Consider the following 27683-nt stretch of genomic DNA (forward strand, 5'->3'; position numbering starts at 1 on the left):
AAAAAGGGAGGGAAGAGTGGGAATTAAAGAGGTGAGAGGGAGGTAAAGGCTAGATGGATGAAGGCAGGTAGGTAATGGATGAACTCTACTGTTTTATGAATTATTTCAAAGTTTCCAAAGATTAGTATTTTGCTCTCTGTCTTCTACTTTTCTTAGTTAGACCGATTCAAAGAACCACCTGCTTATGGACCTATGTGTGATATCCTGTGGTCAGACCCCCTGGAGGATTTTGGAAACGAGAAGACTCAGGAACATTTCACTCACAACACCGTCAGGGGGTGTTCGTACTTCTACAGGTGAGGGTGTGGGACTCAGCTTCTGCAGCACGTTCGGTTCATAATTGTAGTTTCTTGGTCCACGTGTTTGATTTATTTAGGACGTTTGGATAATTTCTCTAGGAAGGAGATATAAGTGAAAGGTTCACTTTGAAAGCCTGGTTCAAATGGGTTCTTCACACTTTGAAAATGACCATATAAGTAAATAAATAAATACACAAATATAATATCTGTGAAGGACAGACAAGGCATAAAAGAGGCATGTAGTGTCAGGGGTGTTGAGGCAGCTGAAGAAGATAGTAGGATTTAATAGAAAATTGGTTCTATCCCAGAAATGCAGCAGAAAATCCAATGCCCACCTTAATTTTTAATACAATTATGTTATCACTTTGAAAAAATTTTTTACCTGTTTTCTTAATGTAAATGGGAAAAAAACTTTAATTGGCTAATTAAATTATATTCAAGTTCCTCTTAAATTTCCTTAAATATATCGGACTTCCTGGATGAATTAAGATTAGCAACAACCCAATATACAGGTATCATAGTAGACTTATCTTTAGCATTTTGACAAGCCACATTGAAAACATTTTTATAGCAATATTTATATTTCCCAATGTATGGGGATTTGCCCATTCCCTATTTCGGAGCACTTCAGAAAGAAATCAGCATCACAGTTGGCTGTTTGAGTGTCCTCATGATTTCCTGACATCTCACTCCAACTGTAGCCTCCTGCATCTGATTATTCTATTTCACTAGGTCCCCTTATCATCAGACACAGTATATATGACAGTGGCCACAATGGTGGGGGAAAGAGGTCATGGAGAAGTTGAGAATTTTAAGCTCTGGAATGCATAGTCAATTTTTGTTTTTAAACTTAAACACCAAATCTGATGTTCACTGAAGTTTATGCTCCATTCCAGCCCTGGCAGCCCTGGCAAGGCTGGAAGAATGTTAATTGCACCCAGGCCTGTATCTTCTGTCTCTAGAACAAGGAGATATCCTCCTTCTACATAACATTGATCAGAGCTTATTCAGAGTAGAACATTTTGTTCCATGCATTGTTATTTCCTTATAGGAGAAAAGTTTCCTTTTATACATCTGTTAATGTGACTGAGAAATTTAAGTTTGTGAACAGAAAAGTCTTGTACACTATAAAGAAGTATTCAAAAAATAGTTTTTGATGTAAATATAAATAAAGAGGTTTGTTCCAATCTTATTTATCAGAAAGTTTACAATTCATTAATCTGTTTTGGAAATTTGGGTACCAAGTCTACTGAGTCTATTTTGATTAAACTAATGAAGCATGGTATATTATAGTATTTCTGAAAAGCCTGAGGTTTCTTTTCAGTAATTAGTTAGTTGGGGAGTAATCTTTTATTAAAGATGTTCAAACTTTTAGTGAAAAGTATATTTGAACTAGGTCAAAACCAAGTGTTCCATTTTCCAAATCTGGTATTAAATCTCTAATAATACCAGGATTGTTTAAATTACCTATTTTGTACCACTGAGTTGTGCTGCAATAATATAATATCAAACAAACCCAAACCTCTTGATTTTGATATTGAGCGATATTGCATGAATCTTTCTTTAATGCATAGTGTACTATTCTTCTGAGAGTTTTATGAGTCAGTTGTTTAAGCCATATTCTAAATAAAGTCCTGTACTGAACTTACATAAAGTTGTAATAATTTTGTTTTGTGAATATAGACACAGATGTGTTTATACCAGAGATATTCTATCAATCAGATAATTAGAGAATTATGCATGTTTTCACACTTTTGTTCTTAACAAAATGATTATTTAACTCCTCTCGTTAGAATTTCTTAATGGATAATAATCTTTAGCCATGACAGTTGCTAACTAAATCCACAGCCTATCAACTCTTAACTAATGGCAAAGCAATATGGATTAGGTTTTATTCAGGAAGAGAAAATGACCCTTTGATTCTCTTAGAGGTTTTTAATTCTTTTGTCTTTAGTGCCATATTGAAGGTGTCAAAGCACACTCCCTGGTCATAGTTTATCAAGCTGCTCCGGAGAGGCACAAGGGAACAATAAAATTGGTAGAGAAACGTGATGACAATGGCTCTTTGAGTTAGTAGCAGTTACTTTGATGCATAAGTCCCAGTTTAATTTTCCATGTTTATATAGAGTTTTATTCCAACCTTATTTATCAGAAAGTTTACAATTCATTAGTCTGTTTTGGAAATTTGGGTACCAAGTCTACCAAGTCTAATTTGTTTAATTTGCAGTGCCACTCTATCCATGGTCTAATATGTTTTATCTAGGCCATGCTTTAAATAAAAGGAAGCTGTATACAAGAATGCATCAGTAGGAATTCGGCAGTGCTGTTCATGAGTTATAGAGGATCAGCAATGTGACAGCAAGGAAAGAAGCCCTAGAACCGTTTGTCCCCATTGCTACTATCGTCTTTATAACTGTAGGCCAGAATTTGCATACTCACCTACCTGTAGTGTTCATGCAAGTATTTGGGATATTTGAAGCAGGCCAAGTGTTAGATTGTAAATATTAGTGAGGCGTATGACACCTGAGAGGTAAAAATTTCATTTTCCTGTAGACCAGATGCACCCAGAGGCTGGATGTGGGCTCGGACTGTCAGTTTGCGTGTGTGCCTTGAATGAATCACGTAAGCTTTGTGCTCTAGATTTGCTTGCGTCAAAAGGAATGAGTTCAATCAGGCATTCTGAAGTTCCCCTGAGCTCAGAGATTTGAAGAACATCGTGACAGTCATTTTAAAAATGTTTTTGAAGCTGCAAATTGCAGCTCACTCAGATCCCTACTGGCCTCTTAATCCAGACCAGCCACCTTTCTCCTAGTCACATACTCCCCCAGCTTCTCTCCTGCAGTTGACACTCTTATCAGCCACCTGGCAGTCCTCTGGTTCTCCCTTTTTCACCCGATTCTCTTCTGACTTATCAAGTAGACCCCTGCCTCTTCTGGTGTCTCTTTCTTTGTCTCTCTCCTGCTTTCAACATTTTTTTCTTCACACTATTCTCTGGACCCTTATCTATTCCATTAACTTCAAACTGTAAGCTATAAACTCTGTGATTTGATTACTGGATCTAGCTCCTTCATCTCTTTATCTTCCCTGAGCTGAACTCTCTATTTCTACTTGCTTGCTGGAGTTTTTAATTTAGGTGTTCCATTATAGTCTTAACCTAAACTCACCTTGCCTGAAAACACTTAATTACTTCCCTACTTATTTAATCCCCACTGCGGGTTCCTCCAAGTTTTGTCTGTTTCCATTAACAATCTATCTCCTGGTCATGCAGACTAACAAATATCTTTGCTTTTTCTTCTTGCACTGAAATCACCACCAATCATTCATCATGTCTTACTGACCATTTCTTCAAAATATCACAGGCAACTACACCATCTGGCCTTCTTTGCACACACTCTGAGTTCAAGACCTTCATTGTAGTTTGTTAAAATCACACCTGATTTCACAATATACTTCCTGCTCCCCATCTCCCCAAATCATACTGTTTCATTGATGGGAATCCTTTGAGAATTCAATTACTTAATATTAGCTGATCACCTACTATATGTGCCTTTGAGGGGATGACAAGCTAGTGGCAGACTGCTAAGCAGAACTGGCAAATAAAATGCAAGGTAAGGGAAGGTCTGATAAAGGTAGAGGTAATTTTACACATACAACTGGGGGCCTAACCCAGAGATATATTGGAGTTTAAGGATCTACTAATGGTGGAAGCTTTATTAGACCTTCTTTTAAAGGAAAAGTGGAACATATGCAGCCAAGAGTCACGGAGGAAGACTCTTGCAGGGAGGGAAGGTGGTGTTCATGAAAAAAGGTAACACTAGGAATTCTAGAAAGATGACTGTCTGATCTGAATGGTTTCCCTTTACCTCTAATCCAATTACAGATAGCTGATTCAGTATACTCAAACACTGGACATTCATATAGCTAAGTGATTCTACCCCTATTTTTATGTCCACCAGATATGTGTGCATAATATATACCAAAAGGCATATACAAGATTGTTTACAGCAGCAGTATCTGTAGTAGCCAAGAAATGGAAGCAACCCAAATATCCACTTAATAGCATGAATATAAATTACAGCATTTTTATATAACTGCATGCAGCAGGCTGGTGAGTGGAGGAACCCACATTGACGTACTAGTTGATTCCATTGAAATAAGAGTTTAACTTTAGAGAAGGCAAAATCTATAATGTTAAAAGCCAGGATGGAGGTTACCCTTAGTGAGGAGGTGACAATGACTTGAGGGAGGTAGGAAGAGTTCCTGGGGTTCAGGCAGTGTTCTGAGTCTTGGTCTGAGTGCTAGTTACAAAGGTGTCACTTTGTGTAAGGTCATCAATTTGTAATCTTCTGATTGGGGCGGTTTTCTGTAGTAATGTTATACATCAATATGAAGTAAAAATTGTTCATCACTCCTGAGGCAGCCAACAGCCAGACCAATGTGAGGACTTAAGTTCTGGTGAAGGTCTGGCAGGAAGAGTTGGAGCCTTTCCAGACTTGATCCCTAGTGAGTAAAGTGAAGAATTCTGGGAGAATTCTGGGACAAAGGAAAAAACATAGCAAGTCATAAAAAAAAAACATAGAAAAAGGTAGCTTGACAGCATCCTGGCAGTGCTAGGAACCCCCCAGAGCTCAGGACCCATTGCCAGGCACTGGAAGAAGAGAGGAGGTCTGTGGTCAGGCAGAGTCCTCCCTCTCACAGGGCAAAGAGAAGGGAAGGACATGAAGGAGGCAGGGAAAGCTGTCTCCAGGTCCCTCAGCAAGGGACTGCCGGCTGTCTGCCTCTGCTATGCTGATGCCGATGAGGGAAAGAAACCCTTTGTGTATCTCACCCGCTTTACTGTCCCTGTTGAAAAACTGTCCCAGCAATTAAGCGTGAGCTCCAATAAGCTGACAAATAGCTGATAAGCATTTAGGATATGAAGACAAACCTGTCCATCTCTTAAGGCATTCGCTATTGCTGGAGAGCAGATGTATAAACATAATTTACACAGCAACATGACAAGTGATATATGATACATATGTTTTGGCAACATGGTGGATGTAGCAGTTCTGTATACCTCAGGCTGAAGTAGGTTTGAAGGGAAGGGCTCACTTAGCTAAGGTTTAGCAGAAAAGTAGGCCTTTCCAGGAGGAAATAATACTCCGGGAAAGTATATGTGAAAGCACATAAGCATAAAAAAGGCATTTTGATCATGCCTGCTGGTTATACCCAAAGAGCCAGAAATCTGGGAGATTTAACTCAAGATCTAAAATATATTTTAATATGGCAAGAAACAAAAAAAGGAGATAAAGAGAATGCATCTAATAATAGCTATTTTCTCTCATGCCAAGTCAGTTGTTCTACCATTTCTCCCATTTTTGTCTTTTCCACCTTCTTGACCTTTGTTCATGCTCAGTCTGCTTTCTCTCCCTTTCCCCCTCTCAGTGCAATTGTAACCCCTTTCCTATCTAGGAATCCTATACATCATTGCCTTTAAGATCTAACACAAGTCACAATTAATAAACTTCACAACTACTAGTAGAATCTGGGGCTGCTGACTCACCATTCTGTGCTGCCTGCTTCCTTCCACACCATGGTGGCTGGGAGAAAATGAAGAGTTGTTAAATGTCCGCTACTATGAGTTGGGCATTCGATTAGAAAATTTATATATATTGCCAACTCATTTAATCTTTATCTCAAGTCTAAGTAAATAATACTGCTGCATTTTTACAAATGAGGTGATTCAGGCTCAAAGAGGTTAAGAAATTTTCCAAAGTTTACACAGGAAATTGGAAAAAGAACCCAGATCTAAGGACTCCCACTATTCCATGGAAATTTCCACCTCCTTTTCTACTTAGAGAAGATACATTCTCCAGTGCTTTAGAACTAAGCATGTTTCCATAGAAGAAGAAAAAAACAAAAAGCACTTTCAGAGATACCCTGACTTCTTCCCCACACACAGCTGTGCACGCTGCTAAATGAGTATCACAGAACTGAGAGCATTGCTGGCTTTGCCCCAGCCTTGCAGCAAGCCTCATTTCAAGCCATGTTCAGGACACTAGGCTAAATAAAAGCATTCCAGGGTTGCCCATACATACAGCTTATGTGTAATGAGGGTGCCCTGGCAGGGGTATGAGAGGGGCTGAGATCCAGCTGGCCAGCCCTCTGCTCAAAATGCCATGGGCCCAGGCTTGACTGACCAGCCTGGGGGGAGAAGGGTTCTTTTTCCTTGATGGGTGCAGAGCACAGATATTTCACCTTATTAATGCAAAGATGAGGAGGGAAAAAAAAATCTAATGTGAGATAGACATTTTTCAACAGGATTTTCTCAAACCCATGTGCTTTCTTTCTTTATAATATCTATAATAGTTTGTACTATTTTATCTTTAATGTATTTTATTCTTAAGTAGTTAAAATTTTTTTAATGTTTTACCTTACCTTCCTACTAGATTATAAACACCTCAAGACAGAAACTACACCATACACTCATCATACCACCCTGCCCTGTGTATAGTACAATCTCCTTACAAATGAAGCAAATCACCAATGAGCCTGTGATAAATGATTGGCAAGTAGTGACTTCCAACTCTCTCCATAGTGTTAAGGTGTTGTGTACTTTTTAAATGCTTTTCAAATTGAACACTTTTTGATTTATCATCATTTCCATTAAAAAAACATAAAATATTACAGTGAGTTTTTTCCCCTAATATCATTAAAGATTTATTGTATCCAAGGCAGGTAGTTCACCAATAATGGGAATCTCGATGATACTCGTGTATTTTCTAAATTCATTTAGAAAAATGTAATTCTTAGAATGTTTGAGTCTTTGGTTATTTATACTTTTAAATTTCTGAAGGTTTTCTTTAAACTGAGTTGCCTCTAAGTAATAATGCAAGTGTTCATCACTTCATGCTTTTAGCTTAGCAGATTGCTGCTGGGTTAAATTTACTTTCCTCAGATTTCCATCAAAAATTAGATGTAATTTCCATGGGGGGAAACTTAGCTTCAACATGTAAGGGTATCAAACTTAGCATGAAGAAAATATATTAAAATTATGCTTTCATAAGACTAGTGTTAAGTTCTTCCAAAAGGAAACAATAAATAAAAAAAGAACAGCCAAGCCATTTGCCTGAGGGCAAAAAAGTGACAAAAGTAGGCAAACAACCTCTGTATTGCAGTGGTACAGCAAGGAAATTAACTGTCTCTTTATAGAAGCATTATGAGGGCACAAGAAATATAAGTACATGGCTTAAAGAGAAAGGAAGGAACATGTATTGAGTGCTACCCCTGCTTTGCCACCCATTGAGTGGACACATTATAGATAGGTATGTACCAAGCAAATATGCCGTTTTTTAAACACCAACAAGCATCTCTGAAATTAAGGTTTCTTTTGTTAACACATACTGCTCTGGAAAGGTTGTATGCTCACCTCCTAAAGTAGAACAGAAGTCATTGAAGACACGTTAGTCAACTCTTAGTGTAGGTACATGTGGACATGTTTCCATGTGGACATGCTGGGGCATCTTCTCCAGTTATATTATATACATTTATATGTATTATATATGTATATAAGTTACATTAATGTTCATCAGGAAGTTATATTAATGTTTGTAAGTTAAATGGTTTATATCCTGGGTTAACCTGGGACAGCTAGGAAGTAAAGGCCTCATGAATCTGTCTTCGTTTTCTCCCCCTAGCAAATTGCTAGAATATTCTAAAACACACATACACCTGCACACGAACAAATGTACCTATGCATGAAGACAGTTTCTGATTTCAGATCCCACTTTTGCCAAGCAACAGAACGCTTTTTACAATCAGTATCTCTACAGTGGAATACCATCTTCATGGGATTTTTTCCTACTGATAACGGACTTCTTACGCAATCTGTAGCATTGAAACTACTTTCATCTTCTCTTTTATAATAAATTATTTGAGTGCCATATACTATTAAAAAGTGCTATTTTTATAATTGCTGAATTGTTTCCTGTAGTGTATATAGTTTAGGTTCCAGTGGATATCTGCATTTTGTTTATAATAAAACAAGCATTGTTTTGCTGTCTCTTGATTTGAACTGTCTAAAATTTATTCATTTTTATGGCATGCATTTATATCATTAAAAATTCTTAGAGCAGAGACAAAGTGATTGCAAAGGATTTTTCAAGTGTGGTTTATAATTTGAATTTCACTTGTAAGACATTCTCATCTTTGGTTTTGAGATTATTTTAAGAGGCAAAATCATCTTGATTTTATGTTTGGTATTTTTATTAAGTCAAGATATAAAGAATAAGTCTTCAGTAATTCTGTTGATCATATTTAAAGTACATGTTTTAAAACCTTGTGAATTCTATAATTTTGTTTAGATTTTGAGTGATGCAGTCAGTTAATGTACCCATAAATGAGTTGAAAAGTTGATTTCCCAGAAGACTTACTCTCTCCCACTCCCCAAACTCAGTCCTTTCCGTGGATCATACTGGCACACATGTGTACCCAGACACAAACAGTGCTGTGTTTGAGAAAACAGAGTTTTGTATTTTAAAGTCCATTTTCATGTTACATTTATGCTTTTATTCACTTTGTGTTTAAATGTAGACTTGATAATTTTGATTTTCCCTCGAAGTAGCCACTTGCCTGGTGTTCTTATATAATGGCCTGTGATCGTTTTCCAATTCACACACCTCCAGCCCTTTCTGATGATGTAAAAAGTACGGATGAAGGTGCTACAGGGAAAAACCTGTCCTCAGAGCCAGGAGGCTCGTTTCATGAATGATGTATGTTTGATTATGGTCGATAAGACCACATAGGTGTGGATGTTACAGACAGATGTGCTACTCCTTATTTTTCATAACAGATGTTTCTCTTCTTTTTGTCTCTGGCAGTTACCCAGCTGTCTGTGAGTTCCTGCAGCACAATAACTTGTTATCTATACTCCGAGCACATGAAGCCCAGGATGCAGGGTGAGCGGTTTTGCGGGTTTCTGAAAACCAGGGTTGGCCCCATTGTCATGGTCTCTCTTTGCTCAGGCAGTGGGGCTTCCCTTTTGCTCGGCTCTTTCCCTGACGGGATTTGATCTTAAAATGGTCTTCTGATGAGGCAGAGATGCAGGGTGCTGGGGAGTGAATGGCAGCAGGTGTGTTGTAGAGCCCCCTCTGAAGTTCTTCCATTTTTAGCTTGAACAGGTAAAATTTTCAGCTGACTTTCTTACACACTGTGTACCTTTTCTTAATTTTTTCAAATCCTGCTCTTAACCACTGTCCCATATGTGAGTAAATTGCCAGCTGCTTTTCCATCTTGGTTGCCATGGTGAAGGAGAATTACACGTAAATATTTAACAGATACTGCATGTTACACTTTTGCTTCAGAGTATCATTCCTGATCTCTGTAAAGTTTTAAAGGACAAAAGCAGAGATGCTTAAATGATGGTGAAAGTCCTATATTCTAACTAACAATGCATAAGATGACTTTTTAATACCTGGTAAATCTTTAAAACATAGATCAATTTTTAAGGGTTTAGAGAACTATGTAACATCAGATAACCACTTTGGTGGTGCATTAAATCTGCATTAGGGAGACATAGGCACAATTAATTTTAGGATTTGAAGTCCAGTACCCTTCCCAGTATGCACCACTGAAAGGCATTGTTTGCCTTCAAATGTTTACATTCATTCCTTCATGTTCTAAATTTTCCAAAAAGGAAGAACATTTATTTTTATAACGTGTGCTGAAATGTGGAAGGAATATAGATGTCTGCATTCTGAAGTAAGCCATGTCTGCGATGAAGCTGAATCAAGGCAGATCATAAATTTCTTTGCAAATTAGCCTTTTTCAAGCAATCAGTAGGTATGATCTGATCTGATATCATGTATCAGCACTTTTGTGGCTGATGTTTGAGGAAACCCAATCACTCAGGTTCCTCAAATAATTTTTCACTTTTTCAGGAAGCCATGTCACCATGGTTTTTTGTTGACTGTCCCAACTGAACATTTTAGGCAGATTTATCTTAATCCCACTATAGACCTGAAATCATCTGCTTATTTGAAAATATACCGCGGATCAGCTAAAACCAACAAGTGTATTTGTTTAAAAGGAGAAGCTGATTGATTCACTGGGGAAACTGAGAGCATGTAACCCAGTTCCTTTGGTTTCATCAAGTAGGCGTAACCAGCCCAGGTTTGCAAAGTCAAGGTACTAGAATTAAGCGTTAACTATGTTTTTTCTTTTTTTTTTATTGAAGTATAGTTGATACACAACATTATATTGGTTTCAGATATCTTTCACATTCTGATTTTTGTCTCCCAACAAAGCTCAGTCCCATAAGCAGAATACTTTCAGAGAATTAAAGAATTTTAAGGGGATATGGGAAAAGTAGCATCAAAATATTTGTGTAATTATAAATTTTAATTTGGCTATTGATCTATCCAAAGTAACTATTTGAGGCACTTTTAGAACCCAGCTAAATTAGGCATGGTTAGGCTGTCAGAAGTAACTGACCCAGGTTACCAAGGAGTAATAAATTTTGCTGTGCACTTGCTAAGAATGTTTCTAAACTGATATTCCTGAAATCTGTTACATAGAAATCATGAAATATGTTTTTCACCTTGATGGAAAAGAGCCAGAGTCTTCTGTACTTTTTTGATTTTTTGAGGACTCGAGTCCTATTTTTATCTCAGGGGAAGAAAAGTAACTGGATGGTTGGTTTATTTCCAAAGATCTTGCAGATGGTCTCTTTCATTACTGATTGATTAAATATTACCCTGATGAAACAATGATCTTTGACCTGCAGATACCAGAAGAGATGAGTAATAAACAAATTTCTAAACTAAAAACAATTTTAATTCATAAAACCCATAGATTTAACCAGACATTCTTTGAAAAGCAAATCACTTTGCCTGGGCATAATGGTTATATACAACTGTAAAATAATGTTGTAGATAAATAGAATAATAGCCTGGTTATTAGTGCTAAGATTTATATATAGCCCTGCTTATTTAAGCTGTTTATGTCAAAAATATTGGCAAACTTCTGAAAAACATGGTAAGCATAGGGTATCTGTGTGCAAAAAGTAGCCTCTCTCCTCTATGTTGAACACATGGAAATAAATTTTGCACTGAATTCTGCCCTCCCCTAGGTCTGCTAAACTTAGAAAAGACCTAATTGGAAATTGTACATATGATTATATGTTTTCATTGTCATCCCTGAAATGAACTGACTGATGTCTGTATATAACAGATTTTAGAAAGAAAATTTGTTTACTGATGTGTAATTGAATTATCTTCAAGTGATAAAACAACTTCAGTTTTCTATTTCTAAATCTATAATTTGATATCACCTTTTTTCCATACTAACCCTGTTTTAATTTGTGTTTATTGTTTTTAGGTATCGCATGTATAGGAAAAGCCAAACAACAGGCTTCCCTTCTCTAATTACAATTTTTTCAGCACCAAATTACTTAGATGTGTACAATAACAAAGGTAAGTGATTTTGAATCCCTCTTGTAGTCTTGTATGCTTAATAATCCTTACACTATTTCATTTTGTTAAGCATTTTTAGCCGTTTTTTTCCCCTTTACTTTTTCATTTATTATTTGATGCAGATTTTGTGGTTCCCTTCAGAGTTACATACTCACTTAGTCAGAGGTGGAGCCCAGGCACCGTTACTTTGTAACTGCCCTCCAGGAGATGCTAATATATAGCAGGATGATAGCAACTGCTCTGGTAGATGCCGGCTTTGCAAGAAATAATGATTGGAAGTAATCCAAAATCATTCTGTGTAAGAAGGATGTGGATTTAAATCAGAATAGTGTAACTGTGCATGTAAAGGACCAAGAAAAATAGGCAAAAGGAAGCTATACCTTGAAATTCAAATTGCCTCTTTGAGTATGTACCACGAGTCAGGTCCTGTGCTAGGCAAGTATATATCCATTTATTTTTTTTAAAAATTGAATTAAACTAAGTGTATATATCATTACCCTTCCACTCATTTTATTTTATTTTATTTTATTTTATTTATTTATTTATAATTTTTTTATTTTGGTATCATTAATCTACAATTACATGAAGAACATTATATTTACTAGGCTCCCCCCTTCACCAAGTCCCCCCCACATACCCCTTCACAGTCACTGTCCATCAGTGTAGTAAGATGCTGTAAAATCACTACTTGTCTCATTTTTAATATGCAGAATGGGCCAATGTGGCCAGTCGCTTTGCCCAACGCCACTCACTAAGGTAGTGATGATCGGGGGTCAGCCACATCTGGTTCATTGTTCCGTACTTCCTTTCTGCAACTCCACACCTTTGTTCCTCAAAGAGACCAGGAAACAAGAGGACACTGTTTGCAAACTGTAGGGAAGAGAGGAGTAAGGGATACATTGTCTGTTTTCATCAGGGTAATCTCCTTATTTGAAAATGATGTGAAGTGTTGTGGGTGTGGCAGAATGAGTGATAAAATGTGAAAAAGCCATAACATTAGTTGACATTGCCCTGGTTATTATATATACCACATGTCTGTGTGGGGCTTAATCTCTGAGATTAAGAGAAATGGAAAAGAAAAAAGAAAAAGCAGTCAAATAATATGCATGAGATCAAAGCTAGCTAGCTCAAGAGAGGAAGGAGAAGGCAGCCTCATTTCTGAACCAGTCTGAAAACTCTGGAATTAGGAGCCAGTCCCGTGCCCAAGTGAGCTGTAGTAGGTGGCTTTCTGTATGACAGGCTTGAGGCAGGCCTTGGCCACCCTGATTCCCAAGGGCCTGGGCAGTGTCCTCAGTTTGTATAAATGGGCTGTTGCCTTCCTTCCTGCTTAGCACTCTCACCTCCTGCCACCCGGGCTGGACCCTGACCCCCATCTCTTCTGATCTGTCAGCAGTTCTGCAGAAGGCAAACCATGCGCACTGCAGTGGTTTGCATATGCACACATCTCTTCCTGGTCCTCACCTCTCCCAGACACATCTGCACTGTCCTGTCTCTAGAGCATGACTTACAGATAGCCCTCCTCTGTGGCCAAGAGCACGGTCATCAGTAGGCACAGTGTGGTTTCTGTCACAACTATGGATGGTAGAGTGAGAGGGGGAGTTGTCCCCTCTTTTCTGGTTTCCTAATGTCTAGAGAAGAGGCTCTACTTTCATGCTCTGTGGGGGGAAGAAGCATGAAAAATTAAAAGAAAAACAAAAACATGTTCTCAGCATGTCAAATGCTTATAAGCCAGCTGACAAAGACATTTGGGTGATTTAATAAAAATCGAAAACACAGTGTCATTAAGTAAAACTAAGGCAGTCAAGCATGAAGTATGTTCAACAAGGGGTGATTTTCCAGAATGGTCATTGAAGGTCTTCTTTAAGGTAAAATATGATCTGGATGCTAAAGCATGGTTAACATTTGATTAGAAAGAGGAAAATGTAAAGTCAAGGCCAATGTTTTTGAAACTTTTTTATTTTTAAGCAAACTTTTTTCCCAGACAAAATCTGAATCTTGAAGTCTTTTGTATAAAGCCAATAAGAGCTAATTCCCTTTTATTGGGTGGGGGCTCTCCATGTCGTACCAGAGAGTTCTCCTGTGGTAACTTTGAGGAATGCAAGAACTCACTAGGTCATCTTGCATGTTCCACCATGATCCTGTTATTTACCAAAAGTATATAAAATTTGAACACTTACATTTTATTGTTTTATGGCATTAAATTTTTTCTCCATCATACCCAGTGAAGGGAGTGCCCAAACAAGTAATTTTCTTTACAGAGAACGTTTACTAAGTAGCATGTACTATACCCACAGGTTTTTAAACAATTTTTTAAAAAGTCAAAACAATAAGAAACAAAGAAGAAAATTGGGATTTCATTCCACAAAAACAGACTTTTCCCATTCATCATAGGTGAGCAGTTTGCTTGAAACCAATCACTCTTTCTCACATAAGGCGTGCATTCCTTTGTTGTCTCTGGTTCTGATTTAACAAGGTATGCACTTAGAAAAACAGTAGACATTGGTGCATTGATATTTTTGAGGCTTTGTCATTCTTTCACTGTGTTCACTCACCATTAGAGTAGATCACAATCTCTAAGGAGGGAATAGAAGCATTTCATTTTGGGAATATTTTCATAAAAGAAAAAAATTCTCCGGAGAGGAAAAGATAAACCAGTAGGAAGAAGAAAGATATATTCTTCATTTTGAGCATAATTTCAAAAGGCTTTTATGTAAAATTTCTGAAGCACTGTAAAACTATTATTGCTAACAATGTGTACAGTATTGTGGGAGTGGGAGTCAGTTATTCAGTGCTTGAATGAGGATTACTGTATTTGAATAAAAATAAATGTTAACGAGCATTGTAAAAGGCAGGGCAATAAAGTGGGTTGCAAGTACCTTCAAACATACTTGGTGAAAAGAGAGCAGTGAAGAATCTCTGAATTAACCATTTAATTTTTAGAAACAGATGACCATAAAGACTTCAGAAATGATTAGCTAATAGTTACAGAATGAGTAGAGTTTTAAAGCTCTTGTGAATTAAGGCAACAGTAATAGCTCTCTGGCAAAATGAAAGAATGAGGAGAAGAAGGTTTAGTCTATCATTTTAAATCTGGTAATAGTTGTGTGATCAGCTTCGTGTGTAAATGTCCAATAATTCTGATTAGTAGTTCACTTACCTGCGATGAGAGCAGCTTTCAGGAAGTCACAAGGTCTGTAAGTGCCCAGTCCCTTGGTGCCGTCCTCATGAACTCAGTCAGTTCTCATGCCTTCCAGGCTGTATTATCACAGGCCAGCAACTCGCCACCTTCTTGCATCCCTTTTATCCTCACTCTGATGACTCCCGCTTTCGTCTGCAAGATGCCAGGGCGAAAGATGAAGATTTGAATCACAGCTCTGCCATTGAACAACAAACTCATCTAATTTTTTGACATGCAGTGACATCTCTGCAAAATAAGAAAAAAAAAGTCTTTCCTCAGTAATAGGTGAAATTCTTTGAAAGCAAATGCTGTGCAATACGAAGATACTGCCATCATGGAATCCTGTATGTTGCCGCCACTATGCCCCGTGTCAGTGGGGGCCTCAGAGAAGCTGGCAGCAGTGAACCCTGCCTCCTCAGCGCTATAGTTCTGACTGCACTTTGTGGGTCCATCTACCACCATGACCTGTCTCTCTGCTTCTCTCCAGATAACCCTTTACTTTAGCCAAATTTTTCTGCTCATTGCTCTCAACAGCTGTTGACTTCCTCTTTCTCCCCATCTTTGCCCATACACTTCTTTCCATCTAGAAATACTCGTCTCACTCTTCTCTGTCCATCTGATGGATGAGACCCACAGCGCTGTGAAGCACTGAAGACTTCTGTTGGCTGTCCTTCTCTGAATGCCTGTAATATGAATCATTTGCTCTTGTACTTGTCATTTACTTTTTTTCTAGCTAGCTTTTCCTATAGTTAGCATTCTCATAACTTCCCAATTAGATTATAATTAGTTGGAAGCAGGGGCTTGTTGATACACATGAAGTCAAGTTTCATGCTTTGTACAAGGTGGGCAGGTAGCACATGCATTGATTGGCACATCTGCTTTCTGGCAATTGATCTCAGGACAGTGCCTAAGAGCGCCCTGTCAGCATTGATCCACAGAGCTTTATCTCATTTCAAATTACTGTTGTAACCAGTGCTGATAATCCTTGCAAAGTGAAGTTAAACATTTGCAGAGCACTTTGCACATTTGAATTGTTTTTCTCCTGTGAATCTGTAACCCAAGGGAAAAGCCATTTCATAATTACCCAAATGTGCCAAGGAGAAGAAAAATACAGTAACGGCATGTAGCTGTTGCTGCTTCTTTTTCCTTTTTTAATATTTGCCACTCGTAAACGTTACCTTAGCCTTCTCCACTCACCAATGCAACGTACCTTCACTGAGAACTTACCATTACGCCAAGCACCAGGCTTGGCCCTTGGGATGTAAAATAAACAGGACAGACATTGTCTTTGCCCACTGAGGTTTATAATGTAGTAGTGTGATAGACATCAAGTAAAGAACTCCAGCAATAATTATTTTTAAAAATTGGAAAATACAGCAAAGGAAAGAGTGGTATGAAGTGGGAGTGGAAATTAATGCATGGGGATAAACAAAAGCGTAACTAAGGAAGTGGCATTTAAGCAATCAGAGTAAAACCTCTCAGTACTGAGAAATACAATGGCAGATGTGAACTCTGCTTTAAACAATTTAGTGTGGCCAAAAACTCTAATTCTAACTCTGGAAAAAATGTGTTTTTAACCTTGATATAAACACTTACCCTCATTATCTCTTTATTGATACACCTGTGCTTCAAAAAAATCTGGAATAAATTATGCAAGGTTTCCAGTGCTCTATAGTTTAGATGGCTTGTCGTGTGGGTGGGTGCATAGGTGAATGATGATATAGATGTAGAGAAATATAAATATACATACAAAGGCATATAACCCAGTTCCAGGAAAAGCTACAGACAGTAAAATTAAGCAATTAGATAAAATGTATTAAATGAAATATATTTTGTATTTGAGAGGAGAATCTAAATGGCAGCCAAACTAATTTAGCAATCAAGATCAGAGATTAAAATACCGACCAGGAAGAAAATAGTTCAATATTAAAGTAGGTGAAAGAAGAGAGAAGTAGAAAATCAGGTATCAAGGATGTCAAGAAAAGCATTGTTTGCTTAAGTTCTGAGATGCAGAAGTCTACCTTTTGATAGAAAATAAACTTATTGTGACATTTTGAATAATTAGGCAACTTGACAGAATTATATATAAAAAGCATTTCAGTCTTACCAGATTTGACATTTTCAACATCAAATATTTTCCATCAAAAAGTAATCATGGACTTCAGGAAGGTACCATGTATAAATAAAAAGATAATGTATGGCTTGGCATACCATTGTAAGGGAGGTTCAGATTGCTAACATGATGAACCAAGGGAGGGAAGAATCTGTTGGCAGTCGTGATGTGAACATACTTGCAGACTTAGAGAAATACGGCACCTGCCTGTTTCGGGAGCCAAATGCCGAAACAATTGGATAAGATCCTTATCCTGGCTAAGAGAGGGAAATGGGACAGGGCTGGGTGGAGGGATCCTCTGCAAGGGAGTAGAATCAATCAATGCCTAGGCAATCCAGAGTAGCATCTCTCCCTCTCTAAACCACGTCTGAAAGCTTACTTCTTTACCACATTGCCCACATTTGACAGCAAGGGACCATTTCTGTAGGGTCTGAGGCCTGTATTAAGCATGGGGATAATCTTTAGCATTGACAAAAACAGGAAGAGCATTTTTGGGGTCCTACAACCACTGGCATAAATATGATCACTAGTTGCTTTACAAGTTAGATAAAATTAATCTAGAGACTTTACCCAAAGGCAGCAGTTTTCACAGCTCTTACTTTTTTCCTGCCATCATCTCAAATCTAAAGATCCTCTTAATTGATCTTGAGCAACTGTTTTCCAGATCACTTATTTTAATATAGAAAATGTAAATCCATACTCATGGTAGCATTTTGTTATTTAATATCCACTAACAAGTTATAGGCCAAATTTGAAAAATTTTTTCTAAAGCAGAACTATAAGATACTCCTCTAGCAAAAAATACTCATTCCTTCATTTATTTAATAAACATTTGTGTTCTTTGCCTAATGAGTATTGGTAAAATTACTAGGAAAATAATTTCTTTCATAATAACTATTAAACCTTGGACAATCTACCAAGAAATGGTATGGAATATACAGATTTACAAAAGAGCAAAGCAAAACTGTGAAGAAAACTCTTACTCTTTTTATTAACAATATGTATTAACTCTTTTTATTATCAATATGAGGTGATAGAAAATAAATTTGGGTAGACATTTAAGGCAGAAGAGAATTTGAGGTTGAGAAGTTTTGATTGGTTTCCAGAGAAATCACCTCTCTGAGATGAATGGATTAAATTAACTGCAGGGAGGTTTCAGCAGAATGTCCCTTTCCCTGCCTTTTATAACCAGTTTATTATATCATTAATGTATGGAATTAATCTAACGAGGGTTATAATTTCCTATACAATTGTCATTATCATTGTCACCTTGAGTGATGTAGCTTGATATATTTTCTTAAAATCTTAGGTCGGTAATAATAAAATTAGTAAATGTAAATGTTTCCTTTCAATTAGAATAACATGTTGTACAAGTATTATTTGCTTTATTCCTATGAGTAGTGTACAATAATAATAATAATAATAACTGGCATTGATTAAGTGCTTACCATGTGCTAGACACTGCTCTAAATTTCAACAGCTCTATGAATTACATTATAATCTTGATTTCATTGATGTAAAACCTGGGCACAAGGGATTTTATACTTTCCCCAAAGTTCATAGAGTCTGGTCAGGCAATAGCACTGAGACAGAAACTTGGCAGACTGATGCCAGAGCCCCCAGGTTAACCTCTGTGCTCTCATCTGGGTAGCTGTGGTATCTGAAAGCTCTCAGGGTGGTGTTTGCAGTGTTCCCTGTTCAGCTCATGGCTCCAGTGTATTGAGGTGACTGACTGTTGTTTCGTAAGAAAAGAAAAGCTTTTGAAATGAAGAGTCATTTGTTATCGCTTCAAAATTACATGAGCGTTACACATCCAAATACATACATTATCAAAATAGAGTATCTTTTATGTTATTCTATAATAAATAATTACTTTCTCTCTTTAAAGCATTTATATACTTACATACTTTTGTTTATTCAGTTCCATTGTGCAAGTGTCATTGCTGGATCTTGCTAAATAGATCATTTTTAGTACAATCGCCAACTTGCTTACATTGAAGTAGTGGGACAGAGGATAAAATAAAAAATAGAAACTCTACCAAGATTTAATCTTCAAGAATTACTCTCACCATGTATTTTACTTGAATTAATCTACATGTAATCTAGGCATCTTTGCTGTAATAAATGACCTTCCTCAATTTCTTAACCATCACCACTACGTAATTGTATGTTTTGTCAGTTAAGTAATTGTGGAACTTCAACAAAGTAAGTAAAAGGCAGTGGTTTGGTTTGAACTTGGTTTTCACAAAGCTTTGCCCATAAAATTACCAGATTTCAGATCTCAGAGTTATACAAGACCTTAAATGGGGCTGAAGACAGGATCTCAAGCAATCCTGAATCCTCAATACAAGTTCACTGTCAGTGCTGTTCTATTGCCAATGGAACAGGGGCAGTTGAAGGATGCATCTTGAAGTTTTCATGGTTAGAGGATTCTTACAGTGAACTGCAACTTACTTAGAAATCTAATTTTCTACAAAGCATTTAAAAGGAGAAAGATAGGGACAATATATATAATATTAAAAATAGGATATCAATGGGTTATCATTTGCTTTTCATTAGCTAGAAACTCTAAATCTGCAAGAGACTTTTGGACTTTACCCTGACAATGTCAAAAAGTTTGCACTGATATTACTTACACAGAAAATGTCTATATTAAATATCTGGACTTAATATTAACTCAATGCCAATGATGTCTTGAGGATAACAAACACAACCATTGCAAGCTACAACTCAAGGCTAGATACCAAGTACAAGCTTGAAGATGAAAAGGGTGTTTTGTGATTGCATGCAGATGCCACCAGCTTTCAAGATACCTCTGACCAGGGTTTACTTACCCTTGTTATGTACTTGGAGCTGGTTAAGTATCAACTGCTTTGAATGAGAGCAAGGAATGGGCAACAGTGTTTACTGTGTCCATGCCATCTTGTCCAGTACCTGAAAGCTTCCACTAAATCTCTCTGTCTAGTCTAGGATTGCTGAAGCCTTATTTAAAAATTATAATATATGGATTAGTACTTAAAGGAGTATACTAGTTTAACTGCTAAGGAACTCATAACTGATTCTTACTGAGTCAGCAAAAAATATTTAATGGAAGAAATTCAAATTCTCTATGTGAAATTCCAATGTTAGAAATTACTCACGGTGTTTAACTGGACTTGAGCTAATTCCAAGGATCAGTTCTTGGCCCCAATTCTCTGGATTCTAGTATTTCGATATGAAACTTAAGGTAGGAATTAAAAAATGGCAAACTATTAAGAATAGATAGCCATCCCCTCCTTGAGGAATTTGAAATTGAGTCATGATACTTTACATTTTTCAGGCTCTAAGTATTTTATTTGATTGGATATGTTATCATGATATTAATCACATGTATCATTTTATTTAACGTTCATACTTTGAAAATGACAGAACAGGTCATAATTATTCCTATTTTACAAGTTTAGAAGGTAAAGCTCAAGGAAAGAGACATATTTGCCTGCATTCACACAGATACTATGTGACAGAGCCAATATATCTCCATTCGTATCTATTTTAGAGACTCTTCTACTGTTTTAAAACAGTTTAGCCTCTAAAGGGACATTACCTTTTCCCTAAATTCCTTCATGCTCTCTTCAGACTTCTGTTCAGATGTATTCATCACATTTTTGGTGTCCTGACAAGTTACATGTTTTAGGGTTTTGAAAAGCTACTTTCTCTTTCTTTGCCAGCCTACCTCCTTTCTGTCCTTGTCTCCATCCTGTCTTTCCTTTCTCTGGTCCCTTTCCTTAGATCCTTTCCTTATCCAACACTGTTGCACATCAGCCATGAGCAAGGTGTGGTACAAAGCACTGGAAAGGAAAAAAAGGAGAGCTATGGCTTCTTCATCCCTTCCATCATCTTCTTTCTACTTACTTTATCCAAAATTCTGTATTTGAATAATGATTTCAGAATTTACTAATGCAGTGTAAAGAAGGGAGACCCACACACGTCATCATCATCATCACACTGGCTCATATTATTTTACAGACATGTCTGGTACAGTCTCCCACCTTCATGTAAGCAAAATCACATCATCTAAATTTTATGTAGATCTGGAGTGAAGTTAGAGGATGTCATAGGTGCCATGGAGATGCTGTGTGAGCTAAGAGGAGCCAGGCAAGGACTAGATGTGGGCATAGGAGGATTATATGTAGTGACGTATCTATGTGTGTATCCTGATAAATACAAAATCATTAGCTCAGAGCTTCAGGGAAATTATATATGCCTACTGTTTGTATCCATTAATAAAATGTTCTAGGTTGGTTGAAATTCAGTCATTACATAGAAGTTACTAAGAACTTGCCTGTGAAAGACCCTGTGTTAAGTACTGAATCAAGCAGTTTAAACATTACATTTTTCAGGAAACCCATTAAGAGTATCATTATGACAAAATTACCTAAAAATTACAATGGCCCTCGTGAATTAGAGTATTTTCCTTAACCTATGTCACTAATAATAATAATAATAAAGGAGTATTTTAAAACAGAATTCATCAGGCAAATACTGGTCATTGAAGAGAAAACCAGAGATGCGTTATAAGTCAGATTCTGAAATGGAAGGGACCATAGAGATTGTGTTCATAGATGCTGTAGTCTGTATTAAGAAACTATGTATATTGGTGAATATATATATACCCATCTGTGCAAAACCCTTAAAAGAAAATTGTATCCCCAAAAAGTAATCTTTATGGGAAAATATGGATCTTTAAAAATGTATATCTTATGTAGCATCTCTCCCAAAATCAGAAAACCCTTTCAGGCAGTGTACAGCCTAATCTTAAAATACTGCCAGAGGACATGTGAGTACGTAGATCCTACCTGAAGAATTTTATCCATCAAGAAACCACGTCTCCCTCTGTGATGGTAAGATTTTACCAGAAGAACACACTGATGTCAGCTTTTCTGCTGGGGTGTCTGCAGATGGAAGCATTGAAAGGAAAAATACATCCTGGGTCTACCATGCTGTTGGATTTTTTGTTGTTGTTGTTGTTATTTCTAGATGGATTATAATGATTCTGGAGTATTCCTATTGGCTTTACTCTCATCTTTGTTTTCTCTCCCTCTGTCCCATCTTTGGAAAATGGGAGTGGATGATCACTTAGAGTTAAGAAGATGAAGAATGTTACTAGAAAGGGGATAAAATTCATCATTTCCATTCTCTGACCTCCCCTCTGCCCTATCTTAAAACAGCCCTAGCAGTGCTGGGAATGCCTGGGCCTTTGGGGGGCATGACACTTTCTAATCTAAAGGCTTTCAGGAAAGGGCCTTTGTTTTCCTCTTGAAATCCACTCAGAATGTGTTGAACCCAAGGTTTGGAGAGCCAGTCAATGCCTCTTGCCAGCAATATTTTGATAACTTCTCTTAGATTTAGAAGCTCTCTTCAGATCTTTCCATTGTTGTCACTCACTGCCCTGTCATCAGCTTCCTTGCTGATGGAAATTGTAAGGAAGATGTTGAGAAATGTTACCAAGTTTTATGAAATACTGGTTTTTGTGTCTTATCGAAGTTTCATATTTTAAAGTAGGAGAGACTCCTTTAACCTACAGATTTGAATATGGCCTTGAAGCTTAGTGCCTGTTCTGTTAGGCAGGGGAATGGATTAAGATCTAGATTCTCTTCCTTGGGTTTCACTATATTTGGTGTGTCATTAGAAATAATAGAGGTCCAGTGTCCCTTCCCTATTGTCAAGTAGGAGCTGTTCCTTAATTGATAATTTTATGTCTTCTACATAAGCATGTAACACATGGGCTCATGTTTAATAATATATTAATAAATATATAAACCATGTTTGATAATATAATTTATATATTAATTAATATTGAGTTATCCATGTTTAATAATATATTGCCATGTTTATAATATATAAACATATATAAATTATGTTATAAACATATATTACTTAAAATAGTCCAAGTAATTGCATAATTTTAGCACCGTAATATGGACCTCAGAGAAGGAACCTCTAGTCAGGCCTCCAGATTCATGGGTATCTGGTATTCTTTCCATTATACCAAATTTTCTCCTGGCTGTTCTCCACAGTTGCATGTGCAGCAGAGGAATACTTGTTTCTGTGCTGTCTGGTCTGCTGTAAATTTGGCCTTTGTATATGTCCTAATCCCTCTCCAAACCTCCCATACAATTGTTAAATGACAAGAGGTCATGTGTAATTGCCTGCAGCCTAGAGGAATTTCTTGATAGTAGACTTTGTTCTTTCTCTGTTTCTCAGACAAGGTCCCAGGAGGTGGTCTCGAGTAATTCTTGAAGTACAACCATTTGTATTATTTATATTGCATCGGAGGTTAATGGCTTTCAAGTCCTTCAGAGAAGGGCACACTGTCAGGGCTCCAGTTGAGTTTTGTAATCCCAGTGATAGTCAGAGGCAGGTGGCAGGGGTGGAGGATGTGGGAGGTGGAAGATGAAACATTAACTGTGAATTTCGTGACTGTAGATATTTGGAACTATTTCTGCTCAAAATGTTTTATGTAATTTTTGTGGTATATATTTATTATGCAAAAACATCAGAATTCATGAGTAACATTAAATGTAAGGTTATTTGAAAAGTTTTTGCATGAATATTTTACGTTGCTGAAGAAAAAAGAATTATGTTGGTGTATTTATATAAATTTATATAACATTATTCTTTTTTTTTAATCTATAGAAAAATAAGGAAAATATCTTCTGTTAATAGCCACTAGAATTATTGAGGCTGTGAATCAATCATTGCATTAATAATGAGGTCTTTATTCCAGAAGTTTGTTAACATCATTCAGATCTGGAAGAAGTCATATAAATTTTCCAGATAAATCCATGTAGTCAGGTGAGGTCATTGAGATCTAGACACATTAAGTGACTGTGAGTCTCTTGAATAATTAATGAAAGAATCCTACTAGCAGTCTGAGCTTGTGGCCTTCCAGTCCAGTGCTCTTTTTTAAAAGAATAAATGTGGAAGGAGAATCAGCATCCAAAGCTCTGCAGACACTGAATGATGTGCACATCATCATTTAGTTAGGGTGAGAATGTCATGGCATACCAGAAAGATCGAGGACTTCAGATTCAGGCCAAAACTGAGATTTCTGCTTCTCACGTTTGACTGAGCAAATAACTTGACCTCTCTGTTTACTTATTTTCAAAATGCAAATGGTAAGAACCACTTTTGAGGGATATTGTAAAGATGTTCGTAAAGGGTTATGTTCATAAAGGACCAAATATAGTGCCTGGTAATATAGCAGACAGCAGATGCTTAGTAAATGTAGCTACTGTTAAAATTTATTATTTCAGCTATTAATAAACAAAAATAAAATCTGAAAACAGTATCTGCTTTATCAGTAGTCGCTCTGATAAATTATGTGAAGCCAACATTAAATTAATAAGTGCTTTATCTTACCAGCTGCAAAACAGAACTTCTGTTTTATTGATTGGACAAGGTTTACCCTCACCTATGCATTTGTATCCTATTTCATTTTTCTCAGATATGTATTTTGGCAAAAGCAAAACCTCATTAATTTTGAATACTATATTCAAAGTTAAACTAGTATAACAGCTAAGACTATAACTCACATAATTTATGGGAGAAAGAAGGGAATGGATTTGGTGTCAGTAAAAGCTGAGTTTAAAAATGAGTGAGATCTTCCAGTGACTGCGTGATCTTGAACTTCTAGTCATTTCACTTCTCAACCTCAGTTGCTTAGTCTGTACCATTAGGGGAGTTACATCTGCTGCATCTGCTATCCAGTAAGGAGTAAATGACATATTATGTAAGCCTCTCCCTTTCCTCCAGGGCACTCTTAATTCCTTTCCTCCTTCTGTACTAATCTAGTGCTAATAAAAAGTAGGGAAATCTTAGAGGAGAAATTACTCTCCAAGAAGACAATTTAAAACCTTAGAAGATTGTTTTGAAGATATGAGGATACACTCCTCCTACAAATATGCAGTATTCAGAAGTAGTGAAGACCTTTTCATGGAGCTGTTTATCAGGTACCACTTAGCAAAGGGGAGAAATACTTCACCACTTTTCCCATCTGCTATATCCAAAGTATCAGTCAGGTAATTGGCCATGATTTTTTTCATTTTGCATGTTTTTAATACTCTATGAATGTATCCTTAGGCCATATGACATAAATGATAGGATAACGTAAAGAAGAATGGGCTTACAGAAATATATGCAGCATACACTATTCCTTCAGAAGAAAAGAGTAACTCCCTTCATATCAGTGTTGACTCTGCTGTCTGTATTTCTTGTCCCCAAAATGTCCGTGATTCTGTTCCCTGGAACCATGTTGGTGAGCCAGAAATACAATCTGAAGTAAAGACCTTGCTGATTTTAGTTAACTGCAAACTACTGAAAATATCAACATATTATTAGGCTGCAATACACTGTATGTAGTATACAAACCACAGAAAACTATATATCCTCCCCATACTCTGCGTTGATCAAACCCACCAAGATTACATGATGTCTGGGCCACGCTGTTCCAGCAATACTGCCAGTGTGGCCTGCGTCCAGAACAGAGACAAGCAGGAGGAGGAGACGCCCTGGGAAGCCATCTTGTAGGAAGAACAGTTAAAGGGATTAGGAAGAACTTTCTTGAGAAAGATTGTAGGGGAAATATGAAGATGTGTCCTTAACTTCTGAACATCTATGCTGAGAAGGTGCTATGTGAAGCACAAAGAATATAAAGCTTGTTGTATGGTACTTGTCCCTAAAAACATAGAGAGAAGTTAGGTGGATATATATATATATATATATATATATATAAATACACAGAATAGCTATGATCAAAATTGAATAATAAATGCAAATAGAGGTATAAATCAAGGACTTTTGGAATTCAGAGGAAGGACCAATTACATCCACCAAAAGAAATCAGAAAAGAGTTCACTGAAGGAATGGAGTTTGGACTGGACACTGAAGGATGGGAAGAATTTGGATATTCAGATATTCCTGAGAAAAATATTCCAGATGGAAAAGCAAATGGGGAGTTAAGAAAACAATGTTATATTAAAGATATAATTAAGTAGGAAGTCAAATAAGACATTAATGTAGATATTAATTTAAAAGTTCAAACCAATAAATTTTCAGTAACTTTCCAAAAAATAGATTTTTGAGGGCTATCTTAGTTATATTATTTAAAATTGTATGCTACAACATATCCTCATATAAAAGTAAGCCTAAAATAAAGAAGTAATGAAATGATTAATTTTTCTACATTTTAAACTCCTAAACAAAACCAAGAAAAATCCATTTGACATTATCTAGGATCTGCCCACTAATGTAATGCTAATCATTCCATGACAGGATAATAAAAAGTAAAAGCTTTTAAACTCAGGAAGGTATGATTTGAGTGTATTGTTCTCAGTGTCTGAAAGACAGTCATTGAGAAACAGAAATATATTTTTTCTGTATTTTTCCAGAAGGCAGAGCTAGGGTCATTGAGTGGTAAAGAAGGTTTAAACTCATCTTGAGAGTTTTCCACAATATTAAGGTATCTATCCATAGAGGTAGCTTTTCCTTCCTTGAAAGTACTCCCAGAAACCTGCTAACCCTGCTGTAGGTGAATATCTCAACCTGGTTAGAAGTGAGACTAGCTATGCTCTTATTATCTCTGCAAACATAACGTTGTATGTGAGTGTGTGTCTAACCTATAGAGTGAAGCAGGCAGATTCATTTTCCTAAGTCATGAATGGTACATCCTTTTCAGAAGTCAAGGTACTAGCATAGTATTTTATGCAGGATTGAGTCCAAAATTTTACCTCATTAAGAATGCAATCTGATTTAAACTATATTACACAACTATTGTGAGTTCTCCTGGAAAAAAAAGTGTGGTTTTCCTAAAATTAGAAATAAATTCTGTTCAAATATTTGAGGAGGTTATTAAGTTAAACATGGCTATGCCACTTTTATTAGTGTCATCAGATTTTTAAATAAGACTACAATGTGCTTGATTGCAAGAGGGGCTTTTGATCCAGTGCCTGACAAGCATTTGATTAACTATTTTATGTAAATATTTGCCAAATTGTAATGCCATATCATATTCAGCATTCATATGTTGTGCAGTTACATATTACACTGAGTGGAGGGTAAGTCCATAAGTACTATAAACATCCAAGACTGATTAAGCTATTTGCCTTGATGTTGGGAACCTAAGTCAAATAGTTGAATTTTCTTGATCAACTAAAGTCATGTGTAGATGCAGAAATATGTGCTTGTGAATCCAACATCCTTCTTTTTGTTGTTCCCAGCTGCAGTATTGAAGTATGAGAACAATGTTATGAATATCAGGCAATTCAACTGTTCTCCTCATCCATACTGGCTTCCAAACTTCATGGATGTTTTCACTTGGTCCCTGCCATTTGTTGGGGAAAAAGGTAGGTTGTAGAATCCTGAGATGTTCATAGCAAAAAGATATAGAAAAGAAGGAGAGAAGTGGGTTATCTGACAGTCAGAAAGAGGAACATAAACCTAACCAATAAAATGTAAAAGCTACACCATAAGAGAAGTGATTGGGAAGTGTGTCACTGTACGAGTAAATCAAAGGGGAAACACACGAGGAGTATTAGGAGTAATACAAATAAACAAAATACGAGTAAATCAAGGGGAAACACATGAGGAGTATTAGGAGTATTGAT

The 27683-nt window shown here is 36.7% G+C and overlaps 1 protein-coding gene across 2 annotated transcripts in view; it reads left to right on the forward strand.

Annotated features, from left to right (window-relative positions):
- PPP3CA (protein phosphatase 3 catalytic subunit alpha) overlaps positions 1-27683 on the forward strand; it is a 313266-nt gene that overhangs the window by 251617 nt on the left and 33966 nt on the right. For both annotated transcript variants that reach the window (XM_037020090.2, XM_037020092.2), the window contains exons 6-9: positions 157-296; positions 9158-9235; positions 11655-11749; positions 27297-27422. In XM_037020090.2, coding sequence (XP_036875985.2) covers positions 157-296; positions 9158-9235; positions 11655-11749; positions 27297-27422 — 439 coding nt within the window. The remainder of the gene's footprint in view (positions 1-156; positions 297-9157; positions 9236-11654; positions 11750-27296; positions 27423-27683) is intronic.

This window comes from Manis javanica, chromosome 5 (genome assembly GCF_040802235.1).
Source record: "Manis javanica isolate MJ-LG chromosome 5, MJ_LKY, whole genome shotgun sequence".
Lineage (NCBI taxonomy): Eukaryota > Metazoa > Chordata > Mammalia > Pholidota > Manidae > Manis > Manis javanica.